The 26,027-nt window shown below is 59.4% G+C and overlaps 11 protein-coding genes across 11 annotated transcripts; 7 read left to right on the plus strand and 4 right to left on the minus strand.

Moving 5' to 3' along the window:
* Positions 1 to 4: 4 nt before the first annotated feature.
* On the minus strand, positions 5 to 2,053 carry GGTG_01459 (proliferating cell nuclear antigen). Its single transcript, XM_009219226.1, has 5 exons — positions 1,801 to 2,053; positions 1,633 to 1,686; positions 1,071 to 1,500; positions 683 to 972; positions 5 to 606 (listed from the first exon to the last, which is right to left on the minus strand). The coding sequence occupies exons 2-5, from the start codon at positions 1,672 to 1,674 to the stop codon at positions 589 to 591; spliced, it is 780 nt and encodes a 259-aa protein (XP_009217490.1). The 5' UTR covers positions 1,675 to 1,686; positions 1,801 to 2,053; the 3' UTR covers positions 5 to 588.
* A 72-nt stretch (positions 2,054 to 2,125) lies between these two features.
* On the minus strand, positions 2,126 to 5,853 carry GGTG_01460 (hypothetical protein). Its single transcript, XM_009219227.1, has 5 exons — positions 4,975 to 5,853; positions 4,590 to 4,801; positions 4,024 to 4,493; positions 3,489 to 3,940; positions 2,126 to 3,425 (listed from the first exon to the last, which is right to left on the minus strand). The coding sequence occupies exons 1-5, from the start codon at positions 5,021 to 5,023 to the stop codon at positions 2,767 to 2,769; spliced, it is 1,842 nt and encodes a 613-aa protein (XP_009217491.1). The 5' UTR covers positions 5,024 to 5,853; the 3' UTR covers positions 2,126 to 2,766.
* Positions 5,854 to 6,023: 170 nt separating this feature from the next.
* On the plus strand, positions 6,024 to 7,080 carry GGTG_01461 (hypothetical protein). Its single transcript, XM_009219228.1, has 2 exons — positions 6,024 to 6,319; positions 6,467 to 7,080. Exons 1-2 carry the CDS (start codon positions 6,254 to 6,256, stop codon positions 6,755 to 6,757), a joined length of 357 nt encoding a protein of 118 aa, XP_009217492.1. The 5' UTR covers positions 6,024 to 6,253; the 3' UTR covers positions 6,758 to 7,080.
* GGTG_01462 (hypothetical protein) lies at positions 6,881 to 10,309 on the minus strand. Its single transcript, XM_009219229.1, has one exon. It carries the CDS (start codon positions 9,740 to 9,742, stop codon positions 7,085 to 7,087), a length of 2,658 nt encoding a protein of 885 aa, XP_009217493.1. The 5' UTR covers positions 9,743 to 10,309; the 3' UTR covers positions 6,881 to 7,084.
* Positions 10,310 to 10,469: 160 nt separating this feature from the next.
* GGTG_01463 (hypothetical protein) lies at positions 10,470 to 13,022 on the plus strand. The gene is made up of 2 exons (XM_009219230.1): positions 10,470 to 12,447; positions 12,511 to 13,022. Exons 1-2 carry the CDS (start codon positions 11,116 to 11,118, stop codon positions 12,571 to 12,573), a joined length of 1,395 nt encoding a protein of 464 aa, XP_009217494.1. The 5' UTR covers positions 10,470 to 11,115; the 3' UTR covers positions 12,574 to 13,022.
* On the plus strand, positions 12,974 to 15,764 carry GGTG_01464 (hypothetical protein). The gene has a single exon (XM_009219231.1). It carries the CDS (start codon positions 13,176 to 13,178, stop codon positions 15,558 to 15,560), a length of 2,385 nt encoding a protein of 794 aa, XP_009217495.1. The 5' UTR covers positions 12,974 to 13,175; the 3' UTR covers positions 15,561 to 15,764.
* A 111-nt stretch (positions 15,765 to 15,875) lies between these two features.
* On the plus strand, positions 15,876 to 16,703 carry GGTG_01465 (hypothetical protein). Its single transcript, XM_009219232.1, has 3 exons — positions 15,876 to 16,207; positions 16,314 to 16,413; positions 16,481 to 16,703. Exons 1-3 carry the CDS (start codon positions 15,986 to 15,988, stop codon positions 16,555 to 16,557), a joined length of 399 nt encoding a protein of 132 aa, XP_009217496.1. The 5' UTR covers positions 15,876 to 15,985; the 3' UTR covers positions 16,558 to 16,703.
* Positions 16,704 to 17,065: 362 nt separating this feature from the next.
* Positions 17,066 to 18,652, plus strand: GGTG_01466 (hypothetical protein). The gene is made up of 2 exons (XM_009219233.1): positions 17,066 to 17,575; positions 17,738 to 18,652. Exons 1-2 carry the CDS (start codon positions 17,072 to 17,074, stop codon positions 18,404 to 18,406), a joined length of 1,173 nt encoding a protein of 390 aa, XP_009217497.1. The 5' UTR covers positions 17,066 to 17,071; the 3' UTR covers positions 18,407 to 18,652.
* Positions 18,653 to 20,301: 1,649 nt separating this feature from the next.
* Positions 20,302 to 21,918, plus strand: GGTG_01467 (hypothetical protein). The gene is made up of 4 exons (XM_009219234.1): positions 20,302 to 20,442; positions 20,858 to 21,108; positions 21,169 to 21,468; positions 21,535 to 21,918. The coding sequence occupies exons 2-4, from the start codon at positions 20,913 to 20,915 to the stop codon at positions 21,657 to 21,659; spliced, it is 621 nt and encodes a 206-aa protein (XP_009217498.1). The 5' UTR covers positions 20,302 to 20,442; positions 20,858 to 20,912; the 3' UTR covers positions 21,660 to 21,918.
* Positions 21,919 to 22,067: 149 nt separating this feature from the next.
* On the minus strand, positions 22,068 to 25,212 carry GGTG_01468 (sterol esterase 2; the record flags this gene model as incomplete). Its single annotated transcript, XM_009219235.1, has 4 exons — positions 22,068 to 23,057; positions 23,123 to 23,766; positions 23,847 to 23,969; positions 24,043 to 25,212. The coding sequence occupies 4 exons, from the start codon at positions 25,210 to 25,212 to the stop codon at positions 22,544 to 22,546; spliced, it is 2,451 nt and encodes an 816-aa protein (XP_009217499.1). The 3' UTR covers positions 22,068 to 22,543.
* A 305-nt stretch (positions 25,213 to 25,517) lies between these two features.
* Positions 25,518 to 26,018, plus strand: GGTG_01469 (hypothetical protein; the record flags this gene model as incomplete). Its single annotated transcript, XM_009219236.1, has 3 exons — positions 25,518 to 25,674; positions 25,788 to 25,839; positions 25,952 to 26,018. The coding sequence occupies 3 exons, from the start codon at positions 25,518 to 25,520 to the stop codon at positions 26,016 to 26,018; spliced, it is 276 nt and encodes a 91-aa protein (XP_009217500.1).
* Between the last annotated feature and the right edge of the window lie 9 nt (positions 26,019 to 26,027).

A 26,027-nucleotide genomic window follows, 5' to 3' on the forward strand; every position in this document is an offset into this window, starting at 1 on the left:
TGTGGTTTCTCTTGCACCAGCGTGACCATTACCAGCCGAGTCATCGCAGCTGAGGACCAAGAATTGTAGACATTTTCAGGGGCACGACTCGGCACGCAGCACCAGTGGATCGACCCGATCAGGCGGTTTCTTCTGAACACCCCGGAAGCTGTTCACTCTGCCACGCACCGAGATATTTCTGGAGTCCCATCCCTTCTGTCGTCTGGCCTGCTGATTTGAACCTTGGCACAAACATTCCCCCTAACCCATGGGGCTTCAGGAAAGCTGCTTGTGATAGGTAGAGGGGATATACAGGGGATTGGAGAAGCCGACGCCTTGGATCATCTCAACATCGAACTTCATTACCATAAACGGCTACTTGGATGGAATGGGTTAGCGTGCGTCTTGGGTCTGCACATTTCCCTGTTTTGTTCCCGGACTGCGGGCTCAACCACCCTCATGGCCGTCGCATACAGAAGGAGTCATCTTGAAGTACATCATCCTCTTCCGTATCCCGCGTTTATTCTTCAGCCAAACAACCAAAACCTCGGCGCCGCGCCTTGATGAAATAGACAAGATGTTGCAAAACCATGAACCAGGATGGCCCGTTTACTCGTCCTCGCCGATCTGTAAAGCTCGGTTATCAGCAAAGTAGGACACCTCGCCCAAGTGGGCCAGCCGGAATATAGAACAAGAGACATACCTTCGGCGCAAGGTAGAATCGCAGGTAGCTGCTGCCAGACAGGTTGTACTCAACCATGACGGGCAGGTCGGGTGAGAGACCAATCTTGACCTGGCCAGACAGGGCAGCGGCCTTGCAGAAGTTAACCAGATATTTGAGCGAGAAGGTCAGGCTGACGGGCTCCGTCAGCTCGATGTCGATGTTTTCCGACGGCTTCTCCACGTTGGTGTGGCTCCGGAGCGTCACGGCGCCGCTGCCGATGTCGCCGTTGCACGAAAACTTGACACCGTCCTTGTTCGCCTCGATGCTCACTGTCCGTAGTTGTAAGACGTTTAGCCACAATTATCGGCTTTTCTTTCCTGGCCTGTCCCTGTCCTTGTAGCAGAGCCATGCCGTAGTTGTCACTCACCCGAGTCCGCCATGGCCATCAAGTCCGTGCAGATGCGGCGGAACTCGGCGCTGGGCATGGTTATGGTGGCCGTGTACTCCGTGTCGGGGATGCCAAAGTACTCCTGATCGATGTCCATGAGCTTGAGGTCGTACTCGCTTACTCGGTCGTTCTCGGAGCTCTCGAATCTCAGGTTCAGAGTGTCGGGTGCGTCCTCGGCCTTGAAGGTCAGGAGGTCCTCGTTCTGGGCCGCGCGGAGGACCTTGGTCAGGGACGTCAGGTTGACGCCCAGCGCGATGTTGCGGTCGCATCGGTACGGAGAGAACGTCTCGGCCTTGAGGCTCATCGACACCAGCGCCACGTGCGAGTTGTCCATGGCCTGCAATGCGATGCCCGAATCATTGCAGTCAAAGTTGCAGTCCTGAACCAGGTCCTTGATCGCATCGACGACCTGTCATCCGCGCGCGGGGGGCTGTCAGCACTCGCCGCCCAACGACGAATATGGTGGCAGGCAGGGAAACATCTAGGGATGGACGGATAGGCCATCTCGAGGCAGAGAATACAAAGTCGGCCCGAAACTTGCCTTCTTTAGGACGCTGGCCTGCTCTAAGCGTGCCTCCAACATGTCTGCGGTTGACTGGGGCAGTGGACACCACGTTAGATGCAAAACTGGCTGTGCCTGCGGTGTTGGAGGGAGGACGTCGCCCAGGTGGGGGAGCGCTGTATCGCGCCACGACGGGCACTCACGTACCTCTTCGGTGGGGAGATTATTAAATGACCACAACGGCGCTGCAGTCCAGTCAGGAATATACTTCGTCGAGGTTCTCGCGTGCGACTTTTGGCGTGGGCGTGGGTGGCAGATCGAGGAGACCGAGTGACGAAAGGCAGTCGTGGGGGCTGGCTGAGAAGAGATCGTCCAGCCGCTCTGCGGGTCAAAGTGGGGAGAAACCCCGGCACGACGCGCTTGCTGCTCTCGCGGCGCGTCTACGGCAGTAAATTGCGTTTGCCTGCGGCCACTCAACGCGGGGCTGCCACTTTGCTACCAAGGGCAAAGCCAAAATTGGGCACACAATCACATGATTACGTGCGAGGCTGTCACGCCCCTGGACCTCTTCCATGTATGCATGGCAGTGTCGCCATCCAGCATTGTCTTGGACCACGCAAAAACTGGGCACTGACAGCTGTGATTGATGATTACAATACAACTACTAAATACTAACGCCTCTATGGTCTGAGGCAATCTGGGCTTATGTACACCGGACCGTCACCTGGAGACGACGCTCCACCCTCCATGCGACAAAAGAAAATAGCCGTGCCGTCTGTCGGTTTGTGCAATGATGATGGTGGAACTTCTGGCGTGGCGGCTTGCAAGTATGACTTTGTAAATGCTGAGAAATACTAAAACAGAATGGGAAGAAGCAACGACTGGAAGCGGCCGAGGGGCCAGCAAAGTAAGGGGATAACAATAGGTGTGCAAGTAATATGCCCGCTATTGACCACATGAATGGGCAGATATTCAGGAGAAATTAAATAACGAGGGCGTAAGCCAAAAGATATCGTCTCTATGCCAACAAAAGAAAATGCGAGGGAAATAGGCAATGATGGGGCACTAGCAAAGGAAGTTTGCGCGAGGTTCCGCTAGTGTGAGTGTCGTACGTCGTCAAATCGTGTGCAAAGCGTTGCAGTGCATGTGTTCGCCGGTCTGGTGATTCCATGGTTACAAGGACGCCCGTCCTGTTGAGGGGCTTTTGCCGTGTCGAGCCTCGTTCTTGAGGTTGAGCACGGTTTCCAGCTCCCGCAGCATGAAGCGTCCGTTCTCGACGCTCTTTCTTGACTCGGCCTTCTTCTCCCGGTCCGCCTTCATCTTGGCTATCCTTTCTTCCCTCGACATGGTGCTTCGAGGGCGTGGGAGAGCGATTGCCTCGAAGATCTCCTGGTCCGCTTCAGGGCTGCTCTTGCTGGCGAGAGGCGAGGCCTCGCCGTTGAGGGCTTTGAGGGCTTCCGCGACACCTCCTTCATCGACCGTATTGAGCCCGCCGAGCGAGAGGTCCGGGGACAGTAGGCTGCCAATAGACGATATTCGTTTCTCGTTCCGATCGATTCCTGATGCCAAAGCGGTCTTGCCCTCCTCCCAGGCCTGCACCAAGATCTTGAGGTCCTGTCCTATCGAGTCGTACTGGGACATGAGGTTCGGGCCGAGCTCCGACACGTCCTCGGCCTCGTTCAGTGCCCTATCTGATTCTTCTCTCAACAGAGTCATCTTTGCCTGGAGACCACGAATGCCTGACGAGAGCGAGCTCAGCTTCCTCAGCTGCGACCTCCACCTCTCTCTTCCGGGCGACAATGGCATCTTGGGGGTGGGGACGACGGGAAATGCTGCAATCTGGTCAGCCGAAATCTCTCGACAGCGATAGGTGATGGTTGGCTGGGGCTCCTTACATTCCTCCTCTCCGAGGATCGTAGCGAGTCGCTCGTAGGCAGTAGCTGTGGCCTCACTGAGGCTTTTGACACCCTCTAGGACCGTGGTCCACCGCAAAAAGTCCGTCTTGTCGCCGGTGACTTCGAGTGCCAGCAGGGCACAGAGGAACGACTTGCGTAGAGTGTGGAATCTAGAAGCCACCACCTTGAAAGCTCGCAGAGACTCGAGATCCTCGAGCTCGTCCTCGGTGAAACCCTGCAGTGCATCCGTAATGTCAAGCTGACTAATGTCGTACATGTCGTAGTACTTTTCCAGATCCAGTTGCTCCGAGAAGGCCTTGACAACATCGGACATCTGCATGCACTTGGGCATGCAGTCCTCGAAGCATATCCTGAGTGCCTTGCGCAGCCTCACACAGCGGCGAGTATGGCTTCGCTCGTCCATTCGGCTGATAGGCGGCAGCGGAACGCTTCTGTGACATGGTTAGCATCAGATGTTTGCAAAACAGCACGCCTCTCACGAGGCACGCGCCAAAAAGGAATGTGGCCTGCTTACATTCTGTAGCCGCGCGAGACAAGCTCCACCTCCTGGATAAGGGCAACAGCCGCACTGACGACGCTGTCAAAGTCTTGCGATACTGCCGTAAATGTTGTGACCTCGGCCAGGGCCTGCTCCCGCACATATCTGATCCAGCGTTGGCGAATGTATGCGTTTCCGACGCTAGCTGCGAGGGCCACGACAACCAAGCTGGCGAGAACCCGTTTCTTGGTCAGGTGGGAGAAACCGCCACTGTAGACCCATTTCATCGCCCACGCGATGGCGATGGCGCCCGCAACAGTCCAAACAAAACCCCCTAGGGCTTCGTGATCCCCGTTTAGGTCCGTCTCCTGACCAGGGCGCGACGGCGAGTGCTGAGCGCCGAGAATCGAGTGCCCTCCGAGCAGCTGGGATGCGATGACGGTGTAGCGGAATTTCTCGAGGAACTTGGCATTTTCGGCACGATCGATACGTGATGCGACGGCACTCTGCGGAAAGAAGTGTCAGTTGACCTGCTTCCGGACCACGGTGGGAGATGGGATAGCCCCCGGCGGGACTGGAGGAAGGGCGAGCAGATGCCTTACCGAATAGCGACTCCGAAAGGACGAAGACAGCAACATGCTATTCGGACACTCGACGCTCAGAGCCTCGGGCTTCTTGCGGAAGCGTCTCTTTACAACGGGCAGCCCGCCGGGCGCAAAGGACGCCATCGGCGGGCTGGGCGGGGGTGTGTCGACATTGTACTCGGGCTCGGCAGGCTGCGCCCAGGCGTGCGTCCCCCGGTCGTCGTCTTCGTCTATGGTGAACAGCGAGGGTGACGTAGTCAGCACAGCGAAAATGCGCGGGATGGGTATTGTTGTTGGTGTCATTGTGGACTGCGCGATAAAAAGGGGGCCAGCCCAGTCGTAAGGTTGAACCGAAGACCGAGGCAGAATAGACGAGAAAAAGAGATCTCGGGGGGAAACACACCCTTCAGGTACTCAGCCAACGGGCTCTCATCAAATACCACGGTCTCCATGAAGTGTTGGCCGAAGTGAAGGCCCCGGCTGGCTGGACAACGCACGGGGAGCTTCTTTTGACTAGATCTGGGCTACCACGGGCGGGAAATACTTCACCAAGCCAAAGCTACGACTCGGCTCGGCATCCAGGAAAGTTGGGACGGAAGGCGTATGTATGTAGGGAGGTAGGTTGGGAAGGAGGAGTCGGCAAAGGAAGCAGGTCGTCGTCCAGAGTCGCATGCGCAATCGAATGAGGCGGCGAGCATCAGTCGCAGTGAATCAGGACAAGAGGCTCTGGCCTAAGATGCATCCGACGTCCAAAGAAAGAAATGCAGCCGACTAGGTGCCTGGGGGGTGGATCACAGATTGCACGGCACAACCGCCGCCCTGCAGCCCGCCCTGATCTCAAGAGGCCGCGGCTCGCAACGCTGGACAGCACCGACGACGAAAGGGGGTGGCGGCGTGTGCTTCTCGATCCCGGGGTGTGCGTTGTGCGCCGGGGGTGTGGATGCGGTCGTCGACAAGCACCAGCACAGACGCTGCGCAACCCGCACAGCACAGCACAGTACAGGGAAGCGCCGTTCTAGCGAAAAACCCTAATGTCGGCCGGCGCGGATTGCTGCGACGCCTTCAGCCCAGCACCGTATTTGGCCCGTTTGGGAGGGTGGAGCGCTGTCTTTGCGAGTAATAAAAACAGCCGAGCAAGGGTTCACTAGTCCCAGAAGACGTGAAGGCCATCAGGACAGGAGGGTCCTGAACCGCGGTGATTTTGCAATCCAGAGCGATTTCATGCCTTAGCCAGAACCCTGGCCCTGCCCTGGGGGTGTCGGCGGATCATCGTGTGTTCGTCATTACCTTCACGTGGGGGAGAGGCCCCCGTGGCCCCTTCCTCAGGGTAGGCAGTGGCAGCAAATGAGCGCCCGACATTCAAACAATCAAAAAGAGTGGGTCGCCCACTACTGGTGCCCACGCGGAACCACCGGCGCGGCGGCAGTCAATGGAATTTGACATGAAGTCAATGGTTGGTGGCCCACCTGACGTGCCCCACAACCAAACACAATGGCCATTTGGGGTTCTGAGGAAGCTCGGCGGCAAGCCTGTGGACGTCAATGCTGGAACACACGCAGCCACAGGCCAGAACATACATCCCGATTCTCCGACGACACGCGCAGACTCGGCGCCTCTGATACCCCGCGGCTGCTAATCGAGATTGCAGGGCCCCAGTCTTTTCAGCCCGCCGACCTGGAAAGATGGCGACGGAAAAGGACTATCAGATCGCACCGATCGTGCCGGAGTCGGTCATGTACAACACAAAGGTCCGTCCGCTCGCTGGTTGAGAACCGCCCGGCCTCCAAACCCCGGCCGCGGTCTGTCCGCTGGATACGAGGGGCGCCCTCAGTAGCTGACCTGACCTCCCTCCTCCTCTCTGCTCCCGCGCTGCGCCACGACGGACCGTTGAATAGATCCTCTCCAACCTCCAAACCCTGACCGCGTCGCTGTTTGGCGTTGGCGCCGGCATCCTCGGCCTCGAGTCCTACTCGGGCTTCCTCTTCTACGTCGCATTCACGTTCCTCTCGGCCGCCCTCTTCTACGGCCTCCGCGTCGCCCCCACCTCGCTCGCCGCCGGGAAGGGCCCCTTGGACACCAGCAGATATTTCCGTGGTCCCTACGAGGTGTGGACAAGCGGGCTGATGAACGGCCTGGCTGGCTTCATATTGACCTGGACGCTGTTCTATGGTCTGGTGCGGGCATGAACAAGGATGGTTGCGGGCACACCAGTTGCCCATGGTTTTTGGTTTTCTGCATTCTTGAGGAGTCGCTGGCGTCTGGGCTGGTGGGCAATATCACGAAATTTTATGTGCTTGTTTCACAATGTTGTCATTTGCGCTGATCGGCATATCGTGAGAGCACTGGGCTCAACAAGGCAGGTTACGTCTTTACTTCAAGGAAAATTACTAGCATTCATTCTGACATATAATTACTTCGAGGCCACGAAAAACCAAGGGCCTCATAAAATCCAAAACCAATGAAAGTCGCATGAGAAGCCAACTAGAGTATGACCAACTCTCCAACTCACCTCGTCAGTCAACGATCTCAACCACCTTGCCTGAAAATCCTTCCAGCCCGGACCTATCGTGCCTCCCGCCCTCCAAAAGGACGATATGGGACCCCAGCTCGATCCACTCGCGATTGCTCAACAGCTCAAGTCGCACTTCAACCCCATCCAGCGGGGCTGTCTGCACACCTCCGGCGGCCCTGTTGTCCGACATCTGTTCCTCGTTCAGGTTGAACACATCGTCGATGTCCTCGGTGGGGACGCTCGCGGAATCGGGAGGAGATGCTCCGGCCACCCCGGTGACACGCAAAACCCTGGCGGCCGCACGAACGCTGGCGACGTATATGTTCACCAAGCTCCCCACTATCAGCGAGGCGGCCTCTGGGTCGCGGAACAGCGCGGTGAGCCCGCTCGCGGCCTGGAGCGAGACGGCGCCGTCGAGCATGTGCTTGCTTGGGATCGCCACTACCATTCCCTTTCTGATCTTGGGCGCCCTGTGGCCCCCCTGCTGCGGCGGCGCCCCCAGCATGCCGTTCTCGCCCGTGGCCCTCCCGCTCGGCACGTCCAGCACGATGCCGACGGTGCCGACCTGGCCAGCCTCGAGCGCAAGAACGGGCAGGCGCAGGCTGCGCAGACTCACCACGCGCGCGTTGTGCCACTCGCCCTTTATGGCCGAGGCCGAGACGGCGCTCCGGGACGCGATGCGGTTGAGCTCGGTGGCCGACGGGTGCGAGATGGAGAGGCCGTAGCTGCCGGGCGACTGTCGCCCCTCGGGAGAAGTCGAGCCCCTGCCGTCATCCTCGTCGGATGGGAAAGGCCCTACCACAACCGTATCCCCAACAGATAGTTTCCCGAAACGGATGTATCCTGCCACCACGGTGCCAACGTCCGTCTGGTCGACCGAACTCCCGCCAACAGAAGCATGCGACGCAGGCAAACTGAACTTGTCCTCGATGTGGAACAGGCTCGCGGGCTGGTCCGGATTCAAGGCCGGCCCGGTCAAATCGTAGGCCGTTGGTGCAGGGGGTAACGGCAATTGCTTCAGAAGGGCATGCACGAGCCCAATACCTGTGCCGTTGACTGCACTGGCGAGCACAATGGGGACGGTGGCGAGCAGGTCGCCGCTCGCCGTCATCTCACCCACGATTTTCCCAACATTGTCCATGTCCTCTTGAGGTATATTAGCCATGTCGGGATCACTTTTTCGACCAGGATGTAGCAATTTTGGGGTCCTGCCGGCCTGCTTAATGCTCGACAACACCCTGCCAAGAATCCTCTGGAGCCCAGACTTGGTACCCCTGTCCATCTTTGTCACGACGATAGCAAGGGGTATCTGCAGTCTCAGGCACAACTCCAGGTGAGACCTGGCAAGATCGAGTCCTGCGCTCGCCAAATCGGCCATGTCGTAGCTGGCGGAGGGCTTGCCGCCACCGTTGCCCGCTGGCTCTTCGCAGTCTGCCGACAAACAAAGGATGGTCCAGTGCGGCGCCCATCCGACGATGCCACGAAGGATGGTGCGCCGATATCGTGGGTGGCCGGCTGAATCGGAGACGAACGCTAAACGGCCGTCGGCGGTAAAGTCGTGAATGCCGATCCAGGACTCGATATTTCTGTTGGAGTAATTGACAATCTCGTTCCCTTTATACCCGATGAGCTCCTGCGCAACCGAGCTTGTGACGCCGGACGCAAGTTCATGCCGATGCCTCAGGAGGCTAAGCCTGCTCTTGCCGTGGCCATTGTCGAGCGTCCCCGTCGAAAGGGTCCCCAGCAAGGTAGATTTTCCCGACGTTGTTGGGCCAGTCAAGGTCACTCGTAATTGGTCCGTGGTTGCGGGACCTGCACTAGGGTTTAGTTCAGTCGAGGACAAGCTAGTCGAAGCGGCCCCGTTCGTGTGCTCGCCTCCATCGAGCTGCTGGTCGGAAGCCCCGAGGTTCGGGGTGACCAGGACCTCGGCGACCCAGAGCTCTCCGTGGTGGACCACTTGAGACGGAGGGTCCTCCAGCCACTCGCAGTCTCCAACAATGACGCGGCGCAGGATCTCGGTCACACACCCCAGGCTCGCTGCCATGATGCTCAGGTTGGCGATGCTCTCATCCATCTCGTCCTTGGCGAGGCCAACCAGAGTGCCATCATCAGCAACTCCAATCTCGTACAAGGCACCCCTGGACTCCTCCAGTCCCGGGAGCGGTTTGCCGGGCTTGACCGACACGGACGAGGCTGCATAGTCATCCGGGAGGTGGGGGATGACAAGCTCCTGGTTGGCGACTGAGGCGTGGTAGGGCGATGACTGCCGCAGCCTCCAGAACAGCTGGGTCGTGAGCTGCAGGAAACGGGACTGGCGAGTCTGGTTGGACGACGCCATGACCACCGCGCGGTGTTTCAGCAGCGCCTTGGGCTCCGAGGGCGCAGGGCGGGCCTGCTGCGAGCCGGCGATGCGGTTCGTTGTGCTCATGGAGCGGAAACCCCTCCTCTGGCGGAGGAGCAGGTGCAGCTTGTACTCGGTTGGGCCAAGCTCCGGCTCGGCGGCCAGCTTGGTGACGCCATAGTTGGCGAGCATGTCCGAGTTTGCGGGGGCCGGGCCGCGATCGGGCCCAGGGGAGTCCCGCCTTTTCCCCGGATCCGCGGGCTGGAGCCACGGAGACGAGACCCGCGGTGGGTCCGGGTCATAGGTAAAGACCGACATGGTCAAGCCGGGGGCGTGATGCCAACTCGAGTCGCTCACTCAGGGCTCAGGGGGCGGTGAGACGTGATGATACCACGGACAGGCGTCTTTGCTTTGCCACGTTGGAAATGCTTATAGTAAAAGAGAGAAAAGAAGATAGATTCCTGGCTTAGAACTGTCGCAAGTATAAAGATATTATTGCATCGCACAACGGTATCAAGGCTAATCTTTGGATCATCTTGAGTCCCTAGGACAAGCCAAGGGACGGGAGAGAGAGAGAGAGCAAACGGAGGACGAAGGCTGCCTAATCCCGTCTGGTGGGATCGAATTCAGCCGGTCGACAGGTGTTGTTGGTGGTGTTTGCCTGGATGGAGAGAAAATATGAGGGTATAGTCGCATGTAGGAAGTAATCTTAGGCAGTGGCTGAAGACATCTTGATCCCTAGGAGCTATAAGTTGTAGGAGTCTGGTGAGCCCAAGGACGGAGTTTGGGGCAAGTGCGTCGGCATAAATTGGACACGGAGTGCCTGGAAACGGCTCAGCTGGGGTCAAGATGTCACGCCCCACAGCAGCCGCCTCCCCGTCCCAGTCATCTTCCGCGGCTCAGCTCCGAACAGTCAAGGCCTTGATAAAGACACGACCCAGCGACCATGAGTCACCAAGGGGGCTTCTTTCTGCTGGGGAAGTGTTCTTTAGAGCGGGACGTTGCAAATCGAAATCGCCGCTTTTGGATTCGCGCCTGAGCCACTAAAAGCGAGCCACTTGACCAGCCCAGCATCATCGGACCATGCCGTCTTCACGACGGGGCTTCCTCAGGCCCATTAGGCAGCGTGCATCATATTGGTCAGCATGCCACGTCCCTGATCATGGTTTGTAGACAAACAGGCCCAGCTCTGCTCCATTCCTGGGTTTGGAATAAATAGCACGCAAGCAGCGCGCGTCGTAGGCGGCGAAGTCGCCAACTAGCCGTGGCCGTGCCTGCAGCCGAGGCTGGGGCTGATTATTGGGCTTGAAGCCTGACTGGAGCCCGTCTTGCCACCCATTGAACAGGCGGCATCTCACCGTGCTCACCAAACTGGACCCTTTCTTTTGCATTTGGAGGGGGCCCCACACTGCCCTCCAGCTCGAAACGCCATTCAAACACGGACCTAGGCGTGCCACCAAGCACCAGCGACTAAGGGGATCCTCCGCCTGGAAAGCCGCCGACCTATTCCTTTCCTTTTCTTCCTGCTCACCACCTCTCGATCCCGTCGACGACCAAAGAACCATTCCCATCCGTGACCATCTTCGAAACAAAATCGATTACAAACAATCAGCCAGCGACTGGACCTCGATTGTCCCACTGACCGACAGATCTCTCCCTGTCCAACCTGGCATTTCGCCACAACCCTCAACATGAAGAAGTTCCTCGGAATAAAGAAGAGCTCGAACCAGCCGGCCGAAGAGAACCCATATGCCCAAGAGCCCGCCAATGATCCCTATGCCTACCAGCAGGGCTCCAACGAGAAGGTGCTCATGTCCCACCCCGGCGGACTGCCCGGCGGTCCACGAGGCGGGCGTCCTGGTGGTGTCGGCCTCCCCGGTGGTCCTGCGCCCCGCGGTCCCTCGAGCGCGGCTAGCAGCATGAGCGGACCTTCGCCGCCATACAACAACCAACCGCAAGCACCACAGCAAAGCTCCGGCTACGGCAATGACCGGTACGGCGCCTCGGGCGGCTATGGCTCGTCAAACAGATACGGAGACTCCAACTCGTACGGCGGCGGTGCCGCCCCCGCGAGGGGTGGCCAGAACGACAGCCCCGCCGGCGGGCGTCGCCCCGGTGGCTATGGAGGCATGTCGCGCGATGCAGACGACGGTGCTGGAAGGGACGCTCTTTTCGGTGGCGCCAAGGACAGGGTTCAGAACGCCCCTCCCGGCAGGGCTCCCAACGCGGGCGCCGGAGGATATGGTGCATCTCAGGGAGGCTATGGCGGGGCGCCGACGCCGGACGGCCCAACGGGCAACAAGTACGGCGGCTATGGCGAGGAGCGCGAGCTCACCGAGCAGGAGCAAATCAAGCTGGAGGAGAGAGAGATGGCACGACAGGTCGACCAGGAGCGAGATGCGACGGTCGACACTGGCCACAGGATCCTGGGCATCATCAATAGCACGATCGAGACGGCCAACGGCACGCTGCAAAACATGGCGCAGCAGGACGAGCGTCTGCGCAACACTGAGAGGAACCTGGACTTGGCAGCAATCCACAACCGCACAGCTCAGGAGAAGACAAAGGAGCTGAAGCACTACAACCGCAGCTTGTGGAACCCCGGAAACCCCTTCATGACCAAGTCGAAGAAGGATCAGCGGGAGCGCAAGTTCATGGAGGAGCAGGAGAAGGATCGAGAACGACGCGAGGAAACTCTCAAGGACGCTAATCAGTCGCAAGCCAAGTACGAGCGTGACATGCGTGATATCCAGGATTCCATGAACAACCGCAGGGCCTTGGGCCTGTCGTCGACTCAGGCGGCCGCCAGCAACAACAAGTTTGTTTTCGACGAATCGGACGACGAAGACGATAACCCCGAAAACATGGCGCTCCGGGCAGACCGACGAGCCAAGGAGGATGAGATCAACAATATGATCATGCCGGGCATGGAGCAGGGTGTCGCGACTCTCAACCAGATCGCGCGCACCCTTGGTCAGCGTGTCAATGAGTCTAACCAGCTCATTGACAGGATCGGCGATAAGGTGAGCCGCTTGTTACTTTTCATTACTTGCTACGATGCTGACTACGTCTTTTCTTCTCTGCAGAGCGACAAGGTCGACAGCGGCGTCCGCACCAACCGCCGCAAGCTGGACGATATACTCAAATAAACGAAGAAGCGCCAAGGCGAGGTACATAGATACCTGTTGGATGGAGAGATGGCTATGCCACTTGCCCTTGGAGGGGTTCGAGACCCAGCAGCAGCCTGTCTCTCTGTAAGGGGCGTTGCTCAAGAGTAGGATTGATCGATGTTTGCACGCGTCAATGATTATTCCCGTTGTTTAGATTGCTGCATGGGTGGTTGTTCCCCTGTTGTCTTTGTTGTTAGGTTGGCTAGGTATTTTTGCATCATGATGTCAAATTTCCGTTGTCCTATTTGGACAGTAATTTTGTAATTCAAGTGCTATCGAATCGAGCACTCATCCGAATCCGAAGCCGAAGATTTCAAGGCTGGGATGGTGGTTGCTTTGAGCATGGCGGCTACAGGTGGCACAGGATGTGGGTGTTCTTGGCCCGTGGCCCCTTACCGTGCAGCTTAAAATGTGGGACAAGGTACCGTCTGTGCAAGTCCATGACAAAAAAAAACGAAGGAAAAAAAAAGCCGCCTCAGACGGTCAAGCCCCAAGGCCAAAGTGAGGAGCCTGTGCTGCGCTCGGCAGCTAGATGTGCATAATTCCCACACTTCCTTTCGCATTCAACAACTCACCAGATTATGGACGGTCACGTCTCAAAAAAACGCAAAAGGGACAGAGATGCGGGAGATGGTTCTGTCCTCAAACTCCCAGGCGGCAAGACCATTTCACTTGATGGCTTTTTGAATGGCGTGAAGCCAAAGCCAAAGCCAGCATCCACGGAAAATGGCGAGGCCGCCTCTGCATCAAAAAAGGAGGCACAGAGACCACCAGAGCCACCTGCCGGGGCTGGGCTGACAAGGCCCAAAGATCCGGCTCGACGTCGCAAAAAGGACCGGGAGCCCGATGCCGTGTCGACAACAACAAAAGGCGACATATCACTGCTTCCGGTCCGCAGGGCGCTGCCGATATGGGAGTACCAGGAAGCCATCCGCAAGCACATGCGGGACAATGACGTCCTGATCCTCGTCGGCGAGACGGGTTCCGGAAAGAGTACGCAGGTGCCGCAGTTCCTGGCCGAGGAAAGCTGGTGCCGCCGCCGGGTGGTGCCCATACGGCTGCCCGACGGCAGGACCGAGCAGAGGGCCGTGGGCGGCGTCGTGGCCGTCACGCAGCCGCGCCGCGTGGCCGCCACGACGCTCGCGCACCGCGTGGCCAGGGAGGCGGGCACGCCGCTGGGCACGTCGGCCGCGGGCGGCCCGGGGCGCCAGGAGGGGCTCGTCGGATACTCGGTCCGCTTCGACCACAACGTCCCCAAGGGAACCAAGATCAAGTTCCTCACCGAGGGCATGCTGCTGCAGGAGCTTCTGCACGACCCCAGTCTCAGGCAGTACAGCGCCGTTATTGTGGACGAGGTCCACGAGCGAGGAATCGACGTGGATCTCCTGTGCGGGTTCCTGAAGCAGATGCTCCTCTCGCCGGACAAGCCCGGCCGCGGGGGTGTGCCACTCAAGGTCGTGGCCATGAGCGCCACGGCCGACATTGAAACTATGGAGGAGTTCTTCTCAGGTGTAGGTCCAGATCCTGGAACTACTGGACTGAGCAGTACGATGGAGCCTGCGTCCAAGACGCTCAAGATTCAGGGCAGGCAGTTTCCAGTCCAGACCATCTACTCCCCCAAGCCGGTGGCAGACCTGGCAGACGAGGTCCTAAAGACGGTGTTCAAGATACACTGCGGCGAACCCCTGCCCGGCGATATCTTGGTGTTTCTGCATGGCCAGGAGCAGATTGAGCAGATGCAGAGGCTCATCGAAGAGTACGCCGCCACGCTCGCATCCGATGTGCCCAAGATCAAGGCTCTTCCGCTGTATGGCCAGCTCTCGATCGAAGCCCAGCATACCGCTTTCAGGCCGCTCAAGGGACGTGTTCGAAAAGTGGTGCTTGCCACCAATATTGCAGAAACCTCAGTGACGGTACCTGGAGTACGATACGTTGTCGACACGGGCAAATCCAAAACGAAACAGTACCGGCCCCGTCTCGGGCTCGAGTCCCTCCTGATTGGGCCCATCTCACAGTCGTCTGCTATCCAGAGGGCTGGCCGTGCCGGCCGTGAGGGGCCAGGCAAGTGCTATAGACTGTATACCGAAGACGTGTACAAGGAGCTGCGAGAGGCGGATCCTCCCGAGATCCTGAGGAACGATGTGCAAGACGCCGTGCTGATTATGAAGGCGCGCGGAGTTGAGGATCTGCTGTTGTTCCCGCTCATGGACACACCCAAGATGGCGTACATGGAGAAGGCGCTCACGCAACTCCATATCCTCTCGGCGCTGGACGACAACGGCGCCATAACGGAGCTGGGCCGAAAGATGGCACGGCTCCCGGTTTCGGCGTCGCTAGGACGCGTGCTGCTGGCGGCAGCAAGCCCGGCGTACGACTGCCTCCTCGAGGCCATCGACATCATCTCGTGCATCAGCGCGGGCGACGACCTGTTCCACCAGCTGCAGTCGGAGGAGGCGCGCGAGGAGGCCGAGGAGCTGCGGCGCGAGCTGCGGCGGCGCGAGGGCGACCTGATGACGTACCTGACGACGATGCAGATGTACACGGCCGAGGGCTCGGACCGGACCGACTGGTGCCGGGCGCGGCGCATCAACATGCGCACCATGCGGCAGGCGCTCAACATCCGCAAGCAGCTGCGGGCGCTCTGCGTAACGGAGCGGCTGCTGCCCGAGAGGCCGGCCCCGGACCCCCAGCCGTTCGCGCCGCTGTCGCCCGAGGGGGCCGAGGCGCTAACAAAGTGCTTCATGAAGGGCTTCTGCACGCGCACGGCGACGCTGGCGCCCGACGGGAGCTACGTCACGACGCAGGGCAAGCACGTCGTGGCCATCCACCCGTCGAGCGTGCTACACGGGCAGAAGAAGGAGGGCATCATGTTTCTAGAGCACGTCTTCACGCAGAAGAACTACGCCAAAAAGGTCGCCGTCATCCAGGCGGTCTGGATCCCCGAAGCGCTGGAGGGGTTGTGGTAGACTGAGGCTGTCTGGCGTTGAGCTTTTGTACCTGGGCGCAATGGAAAGGTGATTTTCGTTAAGCAGGATATGCAACAAGCGTGCCATGTAGAAGATATAGACATAATTTGCGCGCTGTAATCCTGCCCCGTATCGAAAATCACATTGCCTTTCTCCCGTTGCGTTGAATCCAACTCCTTTGCGCTTTTATATCTCTTAGAGTCCCTAGATGAAGGACAGTGTGGTATATGCGTCATTGACACAGTACCGCAAAGCTCAGGCCTGCCTCGGTGGACCCCAGTGGCGACAGCCTCAAGCCTGCCCGGTTAACCCGACCCGGAGCTTCCTGCACTACAAACCAAGCCGAGAGAGAGACTCCCAAAGAGCGCCATTGCTTTCTCGCTGTCTAGACACACCGGTGCGGCCCCTGCAAAACGCACCCAGCCATGAGAGCCTCGGCCGCGAGGCTCATGGCGGCGGCGGCCTCGACGCCGCCGTCGTCAGCCCTGAGGCCGGCGCCCCTGGCGCTGCTGCCGCCGATCCCGCTGTACCGGCGGCTGCTGAGGGCGCACCGCAAGCACCTGTCGCACGAGATGCGCGTGCTGGGCGACGAGTACGTCAAGGCCGAGTTCAGGGCGCACCGGAACGTCGACAACCCGGCACATCTGGTGAGTCTGAACCCGCTCCGGTCACTGGCCTAGGGGTGGAAAAAAAAAAACCGGAGGAAGAAGAAGAAAAAACAGCCGGCTGACGAGCCGCACACCCCGGGCACAGATTGGGTTCTTGACCGAGTGGCAGCTGTACGCGCAAACGGTCGAGGGCGACTCCTGGGCCGAGGAGAAGATCGACCCGGCAAAGATGCAAAAGCTCAGCGGTATGTGAGGGTTTTTGCCCGTTTCTGCTTTACACGTGAAGGTAATCTAATGTGTCTCCTCCGACAGAGGAACAGGTCGGGCAGCTCTACGAGCTCATGATGGCCATAAAGACGAGAAAGAACAGGGGAGGGGAGGGGGAATAGATGTAAAAATAGCAACAGTGTCTGAATTTATACCAACGCTAGAAATGTAATGTCTTTTTTGGACATTTGGGTTGTCACTCTATGCTACGGCTGTAAATACTACTCACGCAATAATCTCATTTCCTAGGCCCAGATTTTCACGTTGCGATGCAGTTTAGTTACTCAGGCTGAGTTTTGTTTTTCGGTCAAGTTTGACATGATGCTCTGTCGCGAATCGCCGCCACGTTAATTTGATGCTGGGCGTCTAAATTTTTAGCCCTAACCGGACATGCAACTGCCCGTGAAACAGGTCTACTGGAAAACAAACCCGGGAATCCGGCTGTGCAACATCGAGAGAATACCGCGAGACAGCAGGTAGGACGAAAGTCAAACGGTGAAAAGCAAAGAGCTAGGGAGAAGAAGACAAAAAAAAAGGCCCGAAGGAAACAGGTTCCGATACGTCGGGTGCTTTCAGCCCTGTCAGATCCCCCACTTGGGAGGGAAAAAAAAAGAACCCCACCCTACGCTCCGAAACATGGCGTTTTCCTTTTCGTTTGCCGGGGACGACATAGAAGACGACGGAACGCAGCAGCAGCAGCAGCCGGAAAGCAATGTCGTAGCAGGCGGCGGGCAAGACCAGGGACCTCGGGGCGGCAGCAGCACCAGCGCGTTCCCGGTGCAGGGCCGGGCGCAGCTGGCGGCCGAGCGCCACGACCTCGGGCGCATGCTGGCGCAGCTGCCGTCCCGCATCGCGTACGGCACGCTCGAGGTCGAGGCGCAGGGGGGAGGGGTTACGCGGCTGCCGCGGCGCGAGCTGTGGGACGTGCGCGTGCAGCTGGCGGCCGAGGACGAGGGCCTCACCGGCGGCGGCGGCGGCGGGCACGACGAGGCCGGGCTCGGGCAGCATGACGTCCGCACCGGCATCTACGAGGGCGGCTTCAAGAGCTGGGAGAGCAGCGTCGATTTGGTCAAGGTCCTGGCCCGTCACGACATGTCGCCCGCCCTGGCGCTGGCCAAGGGGCCTGTTAGGATGATCGAGGTATGCGAAGAAAGAAAACGCCACGCGCTCCTTTGCCACCCCCTCAGCCCCAATGCCCCCCGCGTAGCGTGCACGGACAGATTCTTGGCTATGGGGTATCATGAAGTCTAGGGCGGGAGAGAAAAAAAGGGTAGCTACTGACGCGGCCTTTGCCTCCAACAGCTCGGATGCGGAACAGCACTGCCGTCGCTTGCCGTCTTCCAGTGGGCGGCCGCCCTGGAGGAGGCGGCGAGGTCCCCGCTGTCGCTGACGCTCGCCGACTACAACCCGTCGGTCCTCCAACTCGTGACGCTGCCCAACTTCATCCTCGCGTGGGCGCTGCTGCGTCGGGGCGAGAGCGAGCTTCTCCAGGAGGCGCTGTCGTCCGAGGAGAACCTGGACGGCGGCGGAGAGCTCGAGCTGGACGACGAGGTCAAGGCCGCCTTTTTGTCATTCCTCGAAACTTCAAACATCTCGCTCTCCTTCGTCTCGGGCGGCTGGTCGCCGGCCTTCGTGGAGCTCCTCTACGATGGGCTGGGCGCGCCTTTGCAGCAGCAGCAGCAGCAAGGCGGCAATAGCAGCAGCACCCTAGTGGTGGGAGCCGAGACCATCTACTCGCCCTTTGCGCTGGGCGCCTTCGCCGACACGCTGCTCGCGGTGCTCCGGAGGGAGCGGTCGGGCGGCGGCGGCAGCGCGACGAGCATCGTGGCGGCCAAGAGGCTGTACTTTGGGGTCGGCGGGTCACTGGACGACTTCGTCGACAGGGTCGCGGGGGAGGGCGTCGACGTGCGCTGGCTGGCCGAGGAGACCGAGGGCGTGCGCCGCGGGGTCGTCCAGTGCTCACTGCCCTGAAGCGTCACACGACCATCCCGCCGAGAATAGGCTGGGGCGAAGTAGCTAGTCTAGACTTTTCGGTACCGACCTCGATCAACAACCTGTTTCCATCTAACGGGGCAGTGGCAATAAAAAGGCCACATAGGGACATGGGAACACGCAAGTGACTTTATCTGCAATATCTCGATAAAAAGTGCTCATCAAGCCACCTTCTCGGCACCAAGGACGCATGGTACTTCCCCTCTTGGCGGCCGGTCGTCGGTGAATGCTCACTGGTGCTCTGACATGGAGAAATGTTGCGTAACATGGCGAGACGCATGCAGTAAGCAGGAACGGGGCACACACACCCTTTCGAGAAAGCTCCGCGCGCATGGAGGAGAAGAAACGGGAATAGTGGAAATAAAACAAGGCATGTCTTTATTGGATGTGCGTCATAACACTGCCAAGAATGGATGCTCGCATTCTTTGACTGACACTTGGAGCGAGACTTCCGAGTGGCAATGCAGCACCGAGCGATTGAGACGGCTGACAAGAGACGTACTGTGTACGTTGTCATGCTATGTATTGGATGGCTGCACAGAACCTTTTCCTCGTGTCGGGTTGGAGAGAGGGGGTGATGGCTGACGGCGGCGGCTACTAGGCCCGCGATTCTGCCTGGCAACTGCAGTAATTCACACAAAATATTGGGTGGCAGTGGCCGGCCAGCCAGCCAGACAGCGCCTGGACCCAGCCTTCTAGGTGCGGTAGAGACGCCCGTCCAATGGGGGAGCGGCCGACCTGGGATCAATATTTGTTTAGTGTCACGTTAGAGTGTTTCCGCCGCTAGTGCCAGTGCTAGATGCAGGGAGCGCCTTTGTTTCTTCTCGCGGGGCTCAAGCTTGAGGTATGCGACCGCTCGGGGAATTCCATGACTTGACTGCGGTCGTGGATGGCTAGATGCATCTGCAACCGCCCCCGTCGCACAGCCATGCAGTCCATCAATATGCAGCCCATCAATGGTCTCTCGCCTGTGCTTCGTCCAGAACAAATTCAAGCATTTCCCGCTGGTTGGTGGGTGGGGCATCAGCTCTATGCCGCCAACGGCGTGCGGGCTTCCGCAGATATGGAGCCTCTCTCTCTCGCAAGCCACGCGTCGGTCCTAGCTGAGTGCTAGGCTGGGCTGGGGACGGGGGCGGGCAGATCTCAAGGTCCAGCCAGCACTGAGGCACGGGAGGTGAGCAGCGACCAGACGCTCGCAATGCTCGCTCCCGTCGGTAGAAATGCGTGGCCCATCGAGCCATCGAGCCCACACCCCCTGCAGGGATGCGGCCGGCAGTGACTGTTGCATCACAGCTTGACAGACAACAAGCTCCGCGTCGACAGAAAGGCCAACACGAGCGCGCCGTGCTTCCTGCCGTCGCATTGGAATGTCCTTTTGGGGCTCATACCCTTTTACCCGTGGTTCTCGCTGAATCGGGGCGTGGCGACATGTTGAGAGGGAGGGGGCACGGCATCGGCATCATTACCCAATTTCCAGCCGGAGCCACTCTCTGCAAGGCTCCAGCGCGGCACCAGTCGATGGGCCAGCGGCTAGTCCGATTAGGGAAAGCAGATGACGCTGTGGAGAGCGGGCCTTGGCTGGGCCCCCTGCCCGCCCTCCGCGTTATTATTGTGGATACCTTCCTGGCGTTGGCAAGGTTGGGACTGAGATTGAGATGATGGAGGGTGGGCCGCAGCGAGAAAGGAGCGCCCCAAGCTTGGCGTGCCTCTCCAGGCCGTACGCGAGAGTGTGCTTGTCCCCGAGCCCCGAGGCACAGGCGCCGGGCCAAACATGGGCGCTCTCGACTTGATGGATGGATAACAAACTTTTTGCGGTCGAAGGTCCTGGGGGGTGTCATTTTAAAAGTGGCGCCGGCTGCAAAAACCACAACAATAAAAGCCGTCGCCCGCCGCGCCTTCCCCAGAGAACTGTCGCTTCCTCTTCACGGCCTTCCAACTCCTTTCACTCTTTCAGGGACTAGTTGACTGCTTCGAGCTGCCCATATTACTTTATTGTAATATTGTAATCCTGAACGGTAAGTGACGTCTCCCCATCGCGTCTTCGGCCCATTCCAAGGAGTCCCTCGCACCCAACACCCGTCTAGATAGGACGGACGAGTCGAGTAACTGCCGCGTTTCACTGCATTCCCCCGTCCATCCCGCCCTTCTTGACACTGGTTCCCGTCGTCACCGTCGCCGCGACCCGAGTGGGCGTCATGCATCACACGCGCTTTTGGCTTGGGGTTTCTTTATGCATTCTGCCCGACCCTGCTGCCCGCACCCCACCCATTTGACCTCGTTCGCACCTTCCGTCTCTGCCCTACCCGCCTACTCGCAGCCTTGTTCTGCACTTTGACTTCCCGCTTCGATGGACCTGGCTGCTTCTATTTCCGCCTTCATATAATCACTGCCACTCTTGATATCGACACTCAACGCTAACAGTCGACACAGCTTCTTTGCGCTTCTCAACCTTCGCTCAGCACCGTATCACCACACCGTCGCCAAGATGATGTTCACTTCTATCATCGTTGCCGCCCTGGCTACCCTTGCCGCGGCCAAGCCCAGGTTCACCAACAGCAACTTTGATGTTGTCACCGGCAGGACCTTCGAGCTGAAGTGGGCCGATGCCAAGGGCCCTGTCACCATCGACCTCCTGACGGGCAAGGCGCCCGACGGCCTGAAGCCCGTCCAGATCGTGGCCAGTAAGTAGAACGTCGTATTCGGTACTGTGTTATAGAAGAGACCGACTAACATGCCTCAAGCCGGCCTCACTGGAACTTCGTTCGTTTTCGACGTCCCCAAGAATGTGCCGAGCGGCGATTACGCCTTCAGCGTCCGCGACGGCGAGGGAAAGGAGGACATCAACTACAGCCTGCCCTTCTCCCTGGTCGGCACCGGCTCCTCCAGCACCACCAGCGGCGTCAGCAGCACCATGTCCTCCACCAGCTCTCGCTCCACTACCAGCTCTATGACCTCCTCGAGCGCCACCACCATGGTCACCTCCTCCTCGACCAGCGTCAACTCCACTGCCACGACCTCGTCCGGCTCCTCGTCTACCAGGTGTATGTATCTTCCTCAGCTAAAGTACGTGCTGAATGTCGACCGAACTAACATGACCTCGTTTCTAGCCTCTTCTACCACGTCCTCCACCTCCCCTGCTCCCACGATCCCCAACTCCAACGGCGCCGGCAAGGTCCAGTCCTCGCTGGCCCTGGTTATGGTGGGCGCCGTTGCTTATGCCTTCTTTAACTAAGAGGTCATGGCACCAGGTCTGATTTCGGGCGTATTGGGAGTTCTTGGTACTGAATGATCGTCGCTCAAAGATTAGACGGATCAAACTCATTCCGTAGGGGATTCGCATAGATTACGTACAGACCATGCTGCTGCTTTGCTCGCAGACAGGGGCTGGGGATTATTCCATGTAATGATCATAGTCGAGGTGTAACTCCTCACATAGCACTGCAATCACGAGTCTACGGGGATTTCTCCGCCATTGACTCGATCCTTCAGCGTTTCCCTGCCGTCCGCGAGTTCCATGACTGAGTTTCCCGCGGCATCCGTTGACGAGCTGGCATCGATGAAGATGTGGGGAGATGTTCCCTGGAGGCAGGCCAGGCCCTGGGAGCCTGTGTCGCTTACCTCTCGTGGGGCATTTCAATACGTGCAGTGCAGCTGATGCAGGGGATTCTACAGACCGCGTTCTCATGGGCGAAACTTTCCACGGATACATGGAAAGTTTGGCTACGGGAAAATGCACGCATGTATTCGTACCGTATGCCTCGGTACACCTTACGGTTGTGGTGCGCCGTAGCACAGCAAACGATTCGGCAACACCGAGGACACGACAAACCGAAGCAGCGCAAGCAACAGCGTCTTACCAAACATAAGCCTGTGCAAACCAGTGCAAACACAAACACGGTCCTCTCCTCGTCTAGTACCCAAGATGCAACCCCAAAAAAACAAAAACAATACCTGTCCTTAGTGTGCGTCCGTCGTCTAACCCTGGGGGGCCTTGGGGAACTCGAGCCCGTATAACCACATGATACCCTTGGCCCGGCCAAAAAAAAAAGAAAATGGGAAAGGGACACGACGAAACAATTGTGTGTTCCCAGACACTTGAAGCACTCAAGACACAACCTATGCAGACACGTCCTCGCTGCTGCTACCAGAGGAGCTTGCACGCTCGCCGTGCGCCCCCTCCTCATCGCCGTCCCCGCTCTCGTCCCCGTTCTCGTCCCCGCCGGTGCGGCGCGGGGGCGGCGACCAGGGCGCGACGTCCTCGCAGCCCGTCGGGACGCGGCAGCGGTCGCGGGCGTCGCACGTCTTCCACAGGACCTCGCGGAGCTCCGAGAAGACCTGGGCGGGCGCGTCCATGGCCCAGATGACGTCGAGGTGCTCGTACTCGGCCACGACCTTTGCGTGCACCACGTCGACGTGCGGCTCCCGGCCGCGCTCGAACCGGCGCAGCAGCCGGGCGCCGTCCACCAGGTCGTCGCGCCCGCACACCCACAAGGCGAAGGGGGGCGCCTGCGAGTTGTACCACGCCGTCGACCCGCGCGCCTTCCTGCCGTCTCCGCGCCGGCTGCTCTGCGGCGGCGACTGGCGGCCGGCGGCGGCGGCGGGGCCTTCCTTGGGCTGCTGCTCAGGCGGGCTAGCACCGGCGCCGGCGCCGGCGCCGCTGGGGCCGGGACTCGGGCTCGGGCTTCGGTCGGCCACGCCCTCGGGGTCGAGAACGAGGTTGCGCGGCCACTGCTGCATGGGGCTCCGGCCGTGCTCCGGCTGAGAGTTTCGGCCCGCCTCCTCGGCCGGGCCCCCTTGCCCTCCCTCTCGGCCGCCGCGTCCTCCTTCTCCTCGGCCCGCCACTCCTCCTTGGTGGCCAGGATGCACTTGTGGCGAGCGAAGCACTCGCGGCCCAGCCACCACCTCATGGACTCGGCCGAGACATAGACGGGCGCGAACTGGAACATGCGGTCGCGCAGGCCCCGGTCCCAGCGCTCGTCGGTCCAGTTGAACAGGAACGAGAAGACGAGGTAGCCGAGGTGGCCGTAGAGGCGGGGCGGCAGCAGCCCGTGCATCCGCATCATGAGGGGGATGAAGGCGTGGATCCCGAACATGAGGCGGAACATGGAGGGCGTGATGACCCTCATGAACTTGAAGTACATCTTGCCGATGAGCGGGCCCGCATAGGCCGCGGGGGCCAGGGCGCAAAACACCGTCAGCTTCTCACCCAGGTCCGGCCGCTGCTCCTTGGCGAGCGCGACGAACGTCTGGGTTGTGCCCTGCGAGTGGCAGACGAGGCCTATCTTTTCGAATCCTGTCTCATACAGCACCCGCGAAGTCAAGGCGGGGAGATCGAAGACCTGGCATAAGTCGTCGTCAGAACGCAGGTTAGTTTAATCCTACCAGTAACACGGCTGTAATAGCAACTGGCCTTACTCACACCCATCTGTCGGATATTCCAAGCCCACATCCTCGGGTCTTGGTAAGTTAAAAGGCCATGTTTTGGGCTGAAGCCGCAGCGGTTATTGCCCAGCCATACATCATATCCCGATTTGCACAGATACTGAGAGACCGATTAGCATTGCTGTCCAGCAAGTGAAGGACAAGGTAGGGCAAATGCCAGCGGAGAGACCAACAAATGCCAGCGAGTCGTCGTCGTTGGAGCAGTACGCGCCCGAGCTCTGCAACAGGCCGTGCATAAGCAACACGGGAAACTTGCGGGGCCTGTCTGGATTCCTTAGTCTCTTCTTGCTGTTGGCGAACACCTCTGGCCCGCGCTGCTCGCGCTCGGCGGGCGGGAGCTCCTCGTACTCCCTCGGGTCGTACACATGCCAGAGGTCGATGATGAACCCGTCCTCCGTCTGGACCTGAAACTCCTCAATGTCAAGTCCGACACGACGCGCGTAGTACGCCACGTCGCACTTGATGGGGTCGGGACCGCCCTCGGTGGGCACGTATCCGACGCCGACGTTTTCCTTCTCGCCCGACGTGTCGCGAGCCCCGCGGCGTCGCCTCCAGTTGCGCATCTCTTCCCGGCGTGCCACCGCGCGCCTTTTTTCCTCCTCGTAAAAGACCCGCTTCGCGTCCGGATCGCGCAGCATGAGCCTCTTGACGATGCGACCGCATACCGGCGGGATGCTAGTGAACAGGGCGCCCAGGACGATGACGCCGAGGAAGGCGAGGCTGAGGAAGAAGGACGTGACGCGGAAGGTGGTGCACTGGACGTTGCGCCAAAAAGACGGGGGCCCGTACAGGGGTAGCGGGGGGAACAGCGGGTTCGTGTGCGACGGGGGCATCGACCGGCGCAGCGAGCCCTCGCCCGACTTCTGTATAGCATTGCCATTGACGTCCCGGAGCGCCTTGTCGAGCTTCGCCGAGCTCTGGCCCGGCTGCTGCTCGCCACCGGCCGCTTCTACCGAGGCGCCGCTCGCGAGCTCGGGGGAGGAGCCGTCGTCGTCCCGGGCGTGCTGCGTCTCCTCGAGCGCCTCCTTGAGGACGTTGAGCTTGTGGGCCTCGAGGAGAGGCACGGCGGGCAGGCGGTTCCCATCGGCCGTGACGACGACGGGATCGTGCGGCGTGACGAAACGGGCCTCGACGGCGGCACTGGCGCCGCTGTCGCCGCTGTCGGTATGCGTCAGATGCGAGAGCTTCTCGGACTGCTTGGCGAACTTGGCGGCCGAGTCTCGGACGAGGGAGCCGGTCTTGTGTGAGAAATCGCCGTCTCCCGAAGGCAGCCTCTCCGTCTCTGGTGTTTTGTCCCCAGCATCGTCAGGGGGGCTGCTCTGGGATCCAGCCTCGATGGCCATGTCGCGCAAGCCAACCCAGCTACTCCCCGCCCGGCCTCCAATTCGAAAGGGCGATGTGTGATTACCAATGCTGTGGTTACCAACGCCCTTTATGTTTACGGATCAGGAAGGATCTGACAAGAGTTTATGTAGGTCGCCCAGCGTGATCTTGGAGAGGACAGGGAGGCCGCGTGGGAATTCCAGTGGCCACAGCGGTTTCTCAAGGCATGAAACCGACTGGTCTGCTGTTGCATGCAGCAATAAATACAAGCCTCTACACCAACAAGACAAAAGGCGGTCGCTGCGTGTTCTGGGTCAAGATCAGGATGTGGGCGATGCATGTCCATAATCAACTGCGCGCGAATCAAGTATGGGCGTCTAGAATCGAGGAGACGTCATGGAGAGAAGTCGCGCTCAACGAGGTACCTGATTCCCAGTACCCGGGGTACGAATTCCACCTGGACTTGGGCAGCCATTCTGCAAGTAATCACAGGTAGCGGTACCGAGCGACGCCTGTTCTCCGCATTGGACTTCCTTCTGGACAGACGCCGTCTGATAATAAAAAATAAAAAAGCCCCGACCGACCAACCCTGCAGTGAACGCTCAGCAGACTAAGAAAGCCAAAGACCTAAACTACGAATGTTGCAGGTCAGTTCGAGTGAGATGCTGCGTATCTAGAATGAAGCAAGTTCAGCCAGGGGAGCATTGCGTCATTTTGCGGAACAAAAAATGCACCTTGGACTACTGTGTATTGGCACAGACATGTGAAACTCAGGGCGGAAGCCCCCGATTGGGACTGCAGCAGTCGTCATCCACATCGAGGCTAGGACTGTCGT

The sequence above is a fragment of the Gaeumannomyces tritici genome (genome assembly GCF_000145635.1).
Source record: "Gaeumannomyces tritici R3-111a-1 unplaced genomic scaffold supercont2.1, whole genome shotgun sequence".
Classification (NCBI taxonomy): domain Eukaryota; kingdom Fungi; phylum Ascomycota; class Sordariomycetes; order Magnaporthales; family Magnaporthaceae; genus Gaeumannomyces; species Gaeumannomyces tritici.

What these genes read in the sequence shown, in the direction of transcription:
- GGTG_01459 (XM_009219226.1), bottom strand. Translation starts at nt 1,674, where the DNA reads ATGTTGGAGGCACGCTTAGAGCAGGCCAGCGTCCTAAAGAAG. An exon ending in AGGCCAGCGTCCTAAAGAAG is followed by an intron (nt 1,501 to 1,632) that starts GCAAGTTTCGGG and finishes CGCGGATGACAG; the next exon opens with GTCGTCGATGCGATCAAGGA. An exon ending in GATGGCCATGGCGGACTCGG is followed by an intron (nt 973 to 1,070) that starts GTGAGTGACAAC and finishes AACTACGGACAG; the next exon opens with TGAGCATCGAGGCGAACAAG.
- GGTG_01460 (XM_009219227.1), bottom strand. Translation starts at nt 5,023, where the DNA reads ATGGAGACCGTGGTATTTGATGAGAGCCCGTTGGCTGAGTACCTGAAG. An exon ending in CCTTTCGGAGTCGCTATTCG is followed by an intron (nt 4,494 to 4,589) that starts GTAAGGCATCTG and finishes TTCTTTCCGCAG; the next exon opens with AGTGCCGTCGCATCACGTAT. An exon ending in GTCTCGCGCGGCTACAGAAT is followed by an intron (nt 3,941 to 4,023) that starts GTAAGCAGGCCA and finishes ACCATGTCACAG; the next exon opens with AAGCGTTCCGCTGCCGCCTA.
- GGTG_01461 (XM_009219228.1), top strand. Translation starts at nt 6,254, where the DNA reads ATGGCGACGGAAAAGGACTATCAGATCGCACCGATCGTGCCGGAGTCG. An exon ending in CGGTCATGTACAACACAAAG is followed by an intron (nt 6,320 to 6,466) that starts GTCCGTCCGCTC and finishes ACCGTTGAATAG; the next exon opens with ATCCTCTCCAACCTCCAAAC.
- GGTG_01462 (XM_009219229.1), bottom strand. Translation starts at nt 9,742, where the DNA reads ATGTCGGTCTTTACCTATGACCCGGACCCACCGCGGGTCTCGTCTCCG.
- GGTG_01463 (XM_009219230.1), top strand. Translation starts at nt 11,116, where the DNA reads ATGAAGAAGTTCCTCGGAATAAAGAAGAGCTCGAACCAGCCGGCCGAA. An exon ending in TTGACAGGATCGGCGATAAG is followed by an intron (nt 12,448 to 12,510) that starts GTGAGCCGCTTG and finishes TCTTCTCTGCAG; the next exon opens with AGCGACAAGGTCGACAGCGG.
- GGTG_01464 (XM_009219231.1), top strand. Translation starts at nt 13,176, where the DNA reads ATGGACGGTCACGTCTCAAAAAAACGCAAAAGGGACAGAGATGCGGGA.
- GGTG_01465 (XM_009219232.1), top strand. Translation starts at nt 15,986, where the DNA reads ATGAGAGCCTCGGCCGCGAGGCTCATGGCGGCGGCGGCCTCGACGCCG. An exon ending in TCGACAACCCGGCACATCTG is followed by an intron (nt 16,208 to 16,313) that starts GTGAGTCTGAAC and finishes CCCCGGGCACAG; the next exon opens with ATTGGGTTCTTGACCGAGTG. An exon ending in AAAGATGCAAAAGCTCAGCG is followed by an intron (nt 16,414 to 16,480) that starts GTATGTGAGGGT and finishes CTCCTCCGACAG; the next exon opens with AGGAACAGGTCGGGCAGCTC.
- GGTG_01466 (XM_009219233.1), top strand. Translation starts at nt 17,072, where the DNA reads ATGGCGTTTTCCTTTTCGTTTGCCGGGGACGACATAGAAGACGACGGA. An exon ending in GGCCTGTTAGGATGATCGAG is followed by an intron (nt 17,576 to 17,737) that starts GTATGCGAAGAA and finishes TGCCTCCAACAG; the next exon opens with CTCGGATGCGGAACAGCACT.
- GGTG_01467 (XM_009219234.1), top strand. Translation starts at nt 20,913, where the DNA reads ATGATGTTCACTTCTATCATCGTTGCCGCCCTGGCTACCCTTGCCGCG. An exon ending in GCCCGTCCAGATCGTGGCCA is followed by an intron (nt 21,109 to 21,168) that starts GTAAGTAGAACG and finishes ACATGCCTCAAG; the next exon opens with CCGGCCTCACTGGAACTTCG. An exon ending in CGGCTCCTCGTCTACCAGGT is followed by an intron (nt 21,469 to 21,534) that starts GTATGTATCTTC and finishes CCTCGTTTCTAG; the next exon opens with CCTCTTCTACCACGTCCTCC.